At 40.9% G+C, this 9,405-nt stretch overlaps 1 protein-coding gene across 6 annotated transcripts in view; it reads left to right on the plus strand.

The window, feature by feature from the left end:
• rad17 (RAD17 checkpoint clamp loader component) overlaps nt 1-9,405 on the plus strand; it is a 103,931-nt gene that overhangs the window by 24,474 nt on the left and 70,052 nt on the right. For all 6 annotated transcript variants that reach the window (XM_019860873.1, XM_019860872.1, XM_019860875.1 and 3 more), the window contains exon 7: nt 5,765-5,890. In XM_019860873.1, coding sequence (XP_019716432.1) covers nt 5,765-5,890 — 126 coding nt within the window. The remainder of the gene's footprint in view (nt 1-5,764; nt 5,891-9,405) is intronic.

The raw sequence follows: 9,405 nt of genomic DNA on the forward strand, positions 1-9,405 counted from the left end.
GGTGGACGTGAGTGAGGACAGGTATGCGGCGAAGAAGTCCGCCAATGAGTGAAGGGTGGGCGTGTAAGTGGATGCTAAAAGGCACGCCCCTAGCAGGTACAAGCACCTGTATAAAGTGTGGGTATGTGCATTATTGCAAAACAACTTCGGTTTTGGTTTCTAAGAACCCCCGAAAATGAATTCTACAAAGAGACACGCCGACGAAGCTCAGTTCAAACTTCAAGCCATCGGTTATGCGGGGAAACTTGTGAATCGAGCAGCCGCGAGAGAATTTAACGCCAACGAATCCATGGTTCACAAATGGAGGAAGCAGGAGAACGAGCTTCGCCAAGTCAAAAAGACGAAGCTGAGTTTCCGTGGAAAGAAGGCGAGGTGGCCCGAGTTGGAAGACCAACTGGAGCGGTGGATTCTTAATCAAAGAGCAGTCGCCAGAAGCGTCTCCACAGTCACCATTCGACTGAGGGCAAAAACGTTAGCCGAAGAATTGAAAATTTAACATATTCAAGGAGGTCCGTCTTGGTGCTTTCGCTTCATGAAACAGTGCCATCTATCCATGAGAGTGAAGACGACCGTGGCTCAGCAACTTCCAGCGGACTACAAAGAAAAGCTGGCCATTTTCCGCACCTACTGCAGTAAGAAGATTGCCGACAAACGCATCCAGCCTAACCACATAACCAACATGGACGAGGTCCCGCTGACTTTCGACATCCCGGTGAACCACACTGTGGAGAAGAAGGGGACCAGCACGGTTGTGATACGCACAACGGGGCACGAGAAGTCTGTTTTTACTGTCGTTCTTGGTTGTCATGCAAACGGACAGAAACTGCCACCTATGGTGATTTTTAAGTGAAAGACGCTGCCGAAAGAAAAGTTTCAAGCCGGCGTCATCGTGAAAGCAAACCAAAAGGGCTGTATGGATGAGGAGAAGATGAGAGAGTGGCTAAGTGAGGTGTATGTTAAGAGACCGGATAGCTTTTTCCATGCCTCGCCGTCACTCTTGATTTGCGACTCCATGAGTGCCCATCTCACAGCAGCGGTGAAACACCAAGTCAAGCAAAGGAACACTGAGCTTGCCGTCATTCAGGGAGGCTTGACTAAAGAACTCCAACCACTGGACATCGGCATCAACCGGGCGTTCAAAGTAAAGTTGCGAGCGGCATGGGAGCAATGGATGATCGATGGCAAACACAGCTTTACGAAGAGTGGGAGGCAGCGCCGGGCTAGTTACGCCACAATTTGCGAATGGATTGTGGCTGCTTGGACGAACGTGTCTGCTTGCACTGTTGTTCGAGCTTTTGGCAAAGCCGGCGTCACTTCTGTGGAGCCACATGGCAATGAGAGTGACTCTGACAACGAGAGGGAACCCGCAACGAGAGGGAACCCGGCGTTTTTGATGGCTTACCGGTACTTGCACAATTGTTCAATTCGGATACAGAAGATGAGGACTTTGATGGATTTCTGGATGATGATTGATCGAAAAACGTGAGTACATTGTAAGATGGCTAAATAAAGTACAACCGAACTCAGTTTTGCATCCGTCGCCTTTTTAAAAACGTGTTTTTAGCGTGTATCCGTATGTCTTAGCATGCTACCGTATGCTTCAAGCTAACGCGTTTTTAGTGTGCGTGCATGCATGCCGTATGTTTAAGCTGGCGTATGTTTTAGCACTGTCAAACTGCGCCCAATAATACAGTCCGTTTTGTGTTTGTGTCAAATACAGAAATAGCACCCGTTACTGAGACTGCGCCCATTAATACGGTGCGCCGAATGGTCGTGAAAATACGGTAGTGTGTTTCCGGTAACCCGACCGACCGAGAATTTCTACCTCGAAAAAAAAAATTTACGGTCGGCATTTTTTTCAAACAACCCTCTACATTTTGTGCAGAGGGATTACATCGGTGCAATCTCTCGCGATATTCACGTTGAGCACGTGCGTCGTTTGCCCTGTCGTCTGTCAACAACATTGAAACATGGCGGCGGCCGCGATCTCCGACGACAGTTTAAACTGCGTTTTCTGTGTTACAGTCGTGTGCTCGCACCGTAATGTTAAGAAAATAGCATCCATTGATGTATCGAAAAAAATCAGCAGACTATTTGATGAACACCACGGGCTGAGTAAAAACCGAGGGCGGAGGAGGGCGGAGGAGGGCGGAGGAGGACGGCGGAGGAGGACGGCGACCTACCGACCCTATGCTGAAATTTCTTGTTCCCGGAAACACACTTCTTTTTTGTTTGGCCTAATCTTGACATAGACGAGTCGATGGTGCGAAGGTGGAGGCTCCGGCAAGAAGAACTGCGCCAATGTAAAAAGACAACCAAAGCTTTTAAAGGTTTTAAAGGTGGGCCGTCGTGGTGTTATAGATTCATGAAATGGAAGCCTGTCTTTTAGTTCACGCACGACGTTGTGTCGGCAGCTCCCTCCCAATTACGAGGACAAACGTGCTTTCGTTCCGCACATTCACACAAACAAAGATAGCGGAGAATTCCATCAGCCAGTTGAAATAATAAATATGGACGAAGACCCTCTGACATTTGATTTGCCTCTCACTTGGACTGTAAATACAAAAGGTGACTCCCCCGTCATACTGAAAACAAGCGGCCACGAGAGAACACATTTTACCTGTGTTTTGAGCCGCGCAGCATCGGGCCTAAAGCTGCCAACGACGATCATTTTTAAGCGGCTGACTATAGAAATAATTTCATATATCTTTTCCCATTTATATGATTTGCATTATTCTATTTAAAGCCTAGTGGGCTGCAGTATTTCTCCTCGTAATTACGCAAATGCGCATCAAGATCTCTCTTGTCTGGCCTCTTATTGTGTGTTTCAGCGTAATTTCGTTGTGCCAATGCATTCATCATGCTCATAAAAATATGGAGATTATTTGAACCTTAAGAAATGTTGCGTTTTTTTTCTGCGAGGATTCAGCGGGAGACCACGTCAGCGGCCTCACCCCGAGGTGGCGCTCCTGGCGGCAGGGACGCAGAAGCAAACCCCCGCCTACTCATTGGCCAGCGGTTTATAGTACGGTGCGGCGCATATAATTACAAAATTGATTTTTCTTCATAAATCTGAGCATGCAGCTCTTAATCAGGTGCGGTCTGTAGCCCGGAATTTACGGTAGTTAAAATTATTTAAAGCATTTAAAAAAACAAAACAAAAAAAAAAAAAAAATTTAATGCCGTTTTATTTACTTCCTATGGTTCTCTGCCCGTGTGTGTGCGTGCGTGCGTGCGTGCGTGCGTGCGTGCGTGTGCGTGTGTGTGTGTGTGTGTGTGTGCGTGTGTGTGTGTGCAGCCAAACTTAGAGTAGTCACGGGAGCAAAGATGGACTAACATGAGCTAAATTTACTTGCCTGACACTTGGAGAAATCTCTTGCACACTTTAAAAATCCATATTCAAATACAGTATTAGTTGTATGAATGTACATTTTTCGTGTATCATCACAGAGCAAAATACTCTGCTCACGTTACCTTACAAGGCTTTGCAAATCACTGCTGCTGGAGTGTGGTACTTGTGAGCATTACTTAACCTGAAGTTTTCTGAATTGTTTCAACTGGACAAATATATATATAAAATAATAATAATAATAATATGCCTGTAAACATGAATCAGTTTTCATTGTTTTGTTCAACATTTATATATTGCAGAGAAGAATTGCATTCAAGTATCAAAGAAAACTATTAGAACAGTCTGAATCTAAATCTAGTTTAAATTTGGTGATTTAACGTTACTTCTAAGATTTAATTCATGTAAATATCTGTTACAAGCTTAATAGAAAAGAGTCGTGGAAAAATGCGATTAAGTGATTAAAATAAAAAAAAAAAAAATATATATATATATATATATATATATATATGTATTAAATGGCTTGACAGCACTGGAGTTTGAACATTAAATAGCTTGTCTTTGTAGTGTGTTGAATTGAAGATAGTTTGAAAAGTATTTGCAAATCATTTTATACTTTTCGTTTTTTATGTGCATTTTACCCAACGTCCCACTTTCATTGGAATTGGGGTAGGTAAATGTTGAATACAAATCATACTCGAATAATTTTTTTAAATAAAAACATTTCTAAGTAATGTCTGCGTTTTTTTTTTTTTTTTTTTTGTTTTTTTGTTTTTTTGTGGTTTACTGTACTTGGGAACAGTCCACGGACTACCAATCGACCACGATCAACTGGTTGCACACTCCTGATGTAAGAGCTCTGGTGTGATTGGAAAAAAAATGTCCCTCACAGGAAATATCACAAATTTTGATAAATGTTCAAGAAATACTTATATTGTATTGTGGTGCAGCAAGCAAAGGAACCACAATAATGAACCTGCATTCTATTCTGTGCGTGTAATTGGTGTATACTGTATTGGAAAGTACAGTGGTACCTCTACTTACAAACGTCTCTTTCTATGAAATTTTCAAGTTACGAAACCCAACAGGAAAATATTGCCTCTTGTTACGAAAGAAATTTCAAGATACGAAAGGTAAAAATACAGTATGGGCTGCTACTCGCAGCTCCGAGTTTCCTGAATGCAAAATACTTATAGCTGCTTTGCCATTGTGTCAATGTGTGTGAATAGAAATGTGTTCACCAGACGGGCGATCACTCACAATACTAATTTCTGCCTTGGACATATTCGAAGGATTGTTAAAAATCGACAAAAACAAACGTCTTTGGATCAGTTCTTTACAAAACGCCAGGGCAAAAAACACTTTTGAGAGAGAACATGAACTAAAGAGGGCAAAAAACGATGAGGATGCTGTTAAAAGTTAAATGACCATAATTTTTATTCTCTATTCTTTGTTTTTTACATTATGCACAACTCTCATTTATTGTGCAATATTCTAATTGTAACGTGTATTTGTTACATATTTTGATGCAGTTTTATGCTTTAAAAAACATTTATATCTGAATTTTGGGGGAGCGTGGAACAGATTAGGGCATTTACATGAAAAATGTGTTTCTACTTACAATGTGTTCTAGTTAAGAAATTTCTTCCAGAACCAATTAATTTCGTAAGTACAGGTGTACCACTGGACAAGAGTATTGCACATTGCCCAACTCCAAGTTGCTAAGAACTACTATGAATTAATATAAAGTAAAATGCAATTGCACTTACATTTTGCAAAAGAAAGAAGAAATTGCACATTTTGAACAAATTGCATGTAGTGTAAAAAACACTTTCAGTTTCAGTTTTTCAATACCTCTCAGTCGTCCGGAATTTTTGGGTGGCTCGAAAATGTGGACGAGGTAGGGCTAAAACATGGCCAAGCTGATGCAAACAAGGAACATCATGAGTCACCTCTATCTCGCTGTATAAGTCCTCAGCACCCTCATTTCAACTGTGGCGATTCGAGGTTGCCACTTCCTTACTGATAACGATTTTGCCCTTTTCTACCAAGACAATTTGAAGTTAGCTATCAAGCTTTGCCTACATCCTGAAGAAATACACCTTCCCATGCTGTGTGCTGGCGTGCATGACGCACGTAGCAAGACAGCGGCGAAACATAAACACGTGACTAAGTAGCTCAAGTGACGAGGAGTTTTTTTATGGTTTAGTCACCTTTACAAAGGGGTTTCATGACCCAGTACAAACTCTGGAATAGAAACGAGCAAGTTCACATCTTTGAAAAAAATGTATTGAAAACTTATATCGACATTAAGACTTGAAGGTCTTTTTTCCCAATGAGCATTCAGGTCTTTGATAAATATACTGTATTTTCATGTTTAGGTTGCGCTCATTCATGTTGTGCTGTTTCTTCAAGGTGCTTTGTGAAGACCAGTCGATTTCCCCTGGTGTTCATTGTGTCCAACAGCCCAAGTGCGGACAGCAGCTCAAGATTCCTTTTTCCCAGAGAACTCATGGAGGAGCTGCACATCAGTAACATCAGGTTACATTAAATACACTTTGCTATCGATCAGGAATATATACAGTGCTGTGAAAAAGTATTTGCTCACTTCGTGATTTTTATGTTCTTTGCATATTTATCACACACTAAGGTCTCAGTTTATCAAACTAATATTAATATCACAGAGACAACCCGAGCAAATATGAAATGCAGTTTCTACATGACAATTTCATTTACTAGGGGTAAAAAAATTCAAAACTATCTTGCTCTTTGTGAAAAAGTCACTGCCCACCACCCTTGTTAAATCACAAATTAACTGGGACTAACGACAGATTTGGGAACGCTGAGGTCATTTTTACAGGTCACACCCAAACCTAATTACACCACATTTGTTGAATTGGGAAATCACAAAAATAGAATATGTCAGACAATGCGAAGTAGGCTCGAAGATCTCAAGAAATAAATGCATCATGTCACCAGCCACAGAAATCCAAGAAGAAATTTGAAAAAAGGTATTGAAATCTATCAGTCTGGAAAAGGTTACAAAGCCATTTTCAAGACTCTGGGGCTTCAGCAAACCACTGTCAGAGCCATTATCCCCAAATGGAGAAAACAGTGTCAAAAATTACCGGGTGTGGTCGACCAGCTAAAATCACTCCCAAGAGTGTGACGACAACTCATCCAGGAGGTTGCAAGAGAACCTAGATCAACATCTAAAGAACTCCAGACCTTGCTGACCTCACTTCAGATCAGTGTTCACCACTCTTCCATAAGAAAGATACTGGCCAAAAATGGTATCCATTGGAGAGTTCCCAGGCTAAAAACATTCCTTTCCAAAAAGAACACAAAGGCTCATCTCACATTCACCAAAAGACATCTTGATGATCCGCAAGACTTTTGGAAAATTATTCTGCGGAATGATGAGTCAAAAATTAAACTTTTTGGAAGATGTGCGGCCCGTTATGTCTGGGGTAAAAATAGCACAGCATTTGATAAGAAGAACATTCTGCCAACAGTGAAGCATGGTGATGGTCTGTGGCTGTGGCTGCTTTGCTAGCTCAGGACCAGGACAACTTGCTTTGATTGATGGGAAAATTAATTTTGTGAGGTGGGTGAGTGGAGTGAAATTTTAAGCGACCGCTGCAAATGTTGCCTTGATGAGCTTAATTTGTCCTCTTTTCCTTCTTTCTTACTTTCCTACTTGACTTTTTTATCAATACACACACTGCCTACACTGTAGGCAGTGTGTGTATTGATAAGCACATATATTCCCCCAGTCAGCACCTGCATATTTACAAACCGTATTTTCCGCACGAAAAGACGCACTGGATTATGAGGCGCACCTTCAATGAATGGCTATTTTGGAATTTTTTTTTCATACATTCGACGCTTCGTGTTAAAAGACGCAATCTACAATGCCTCCACTAGATGGTGCTATGCTCCTTCCATTCAACTCGAGAGGCGTCCGTTCAACTTGAGAGGCGTTCATGACCGCCTCTGAAAAATGTAAATTAACTATTGCTGTACTTAAATGAAACTACAAAAATTGAAAATAATGCATCTAAACAGAAAATCAAGCGAGGAAATCACAAAATAAATTCTATATCCCCCGACAGAATTTATTTTGTGATTTCCACGCTTGATTTTCTTCATGGTTTCATTGATGTAAGAATTAATTTACATTTTTCGTAGGTGCCCGTGAACGCCTCTCGAGTGGAACGGAAGAAAGCACGGAGACAGACAAAGACGTACAGTACCTGTACTTGCTGAGACTGTGAAAACCATTAATAAAGTCTGCGTTTAAAAAAATAATAAAACCACAACCACAGCTCTCATTTTTTCAACAAACACAGGTGTGTCTTTGTCCGTCTCCTCCCCTTCTTTTCTTCCGGTCAACTCGAGAGGTGTTCAATGACCACCTCCGAATAACGCATTGGCATTTCCTTTATCGTCGCTCCAACATTATGATCAGATAAGACAAGAAAACCTTTAATAGTCTCACAATGGAGAAATTCCCACTTCACAGCAGCAAAATTATGAGAGGAAGAAGTAGAAGAACAAAATAAATAGGAGCTGCTGGAAAGGCAGCCACTCTTGCGGCGCCATCTTGAAGTCAAAATAACACAACAAGATGTCAGTCGTAGTTATTTATTCCTTTGTTGTGTATTCACAAATGATGAAATCACAATATAAATTCTGTAGGGGGCGGGCAATAGAATTTATTTTGTGATATCCTCGCTTGCTTTACAGTTTTGATGTATTATTTTCAATTTTTGTAGTTTCATTGAAGTAATCGTTAGTTTACGTTTTTTAGGCGGCTGTCTTGAACGTCTCTCGAGTCGAACGGAAGAAGGCACGGAGACAGACAAAGACGTACCTGTATTTGTTGAGACTGTTTCAAAAAATTAACACCACAGCTCTCCTTTTTTCGGAGCTGCAACACAAACTTATTTAATAAAGCAGCGACACAGTTCACTGAACCAACAGCAAGTTATAACATTGGAAGCATGTCTCTAGGAAGGAGCCATCTTGGAGTCGACGTATTACCGTAATGACCATACAAAAGACGCACCGGATTTTAAGGCGCTCGGTGAGCTTTGAAGAAAATTGAAGACTTTTTGGTGCGCCCTATAGTGCGGAAAATACGGTACGTGTAAAAGAGGCTATGCAGTACTGTATTTCCGCTTTATGAAATAAGTTAATGTTGCAGCTCCGAAAAAAGGAGAGCTGTGGTGGTGTTTTTTAAAACGCACACTTTTTAAATTTTAGTCAACAAATACAGGTACGTCTTTGTCCGTCTCCGTGCCTTCTTCAGTTCGACTCAAGGCGTTCAAGACCACCTCCGAAAAACGTAAACTAACGATTACTTCAATAAAACTACAAAAATTGAAAATAATACATCAAAACTGAAAAGCAAGCGGGGATATCACAAAATAAATTCTATAGCCCTCCCCCTACAGAATTTATATTGGGATTTCATCATTTGTGAATACACAACAAAGGAATAAATAACTACGACTGACATCTGATCGTACTGTTGGAGCTACGATCAAAGAAATACCAATGCGTTTTTCGGAGGCGGTCATGAACGCCTCTCGAGTTGACCGGAAGAAAAGAAGGCACAGAGACGGACAAAGACGCACCTGTATTTGTTGAAAAAAGTTAGCTGTGGTTGTGGTTTTATTTATTTATTTTTTAAACGCAGACTTTATTCATGGTTTTCACAGTCTCAACAAATACAGGTACTGTAACTCTTTGTCCGTCACCGTGCCTTCTCTTCCATTGCACTCGAGAGGCGCTCATGGCCACCTCTGAAAAAGGTAAATTAATTCTTACTTCAATGAAACCACGAAGAAAATCAAGCAAGGAAATCACAAAATAAATTCTGTAGGGGGGATATAGAATTTATTTTGTGATTTCCTCGCTTGATTTTCTGTTTTGATGTATTATTTTCAATTTTCGTAGTTTCATTTAAGTACAGTAATAGTTAATTTACATTTTTCAGAGGCGGTCATGAACGCCACTCGAGTGGAATGGAAGGAGCGTAGACCCCTCTA

This window comes from Hippocampus comes, unplaced genomic scaffold (assembly GCF_001891065.2).
Source record: "Hippocampus comes isolate QL1 unplaced genomic scaffold, H_comes_QL1_v1.1 scaffold130, whole genome shotgun sequence".
NCBI classification, from domain to species: domain Eukaryota; kingdom Metazoa; phylum Chordata; class Actinopteri; order Syngnathiformes; family Syngnathidae; genus Hippocampus; species Hippocampus comes.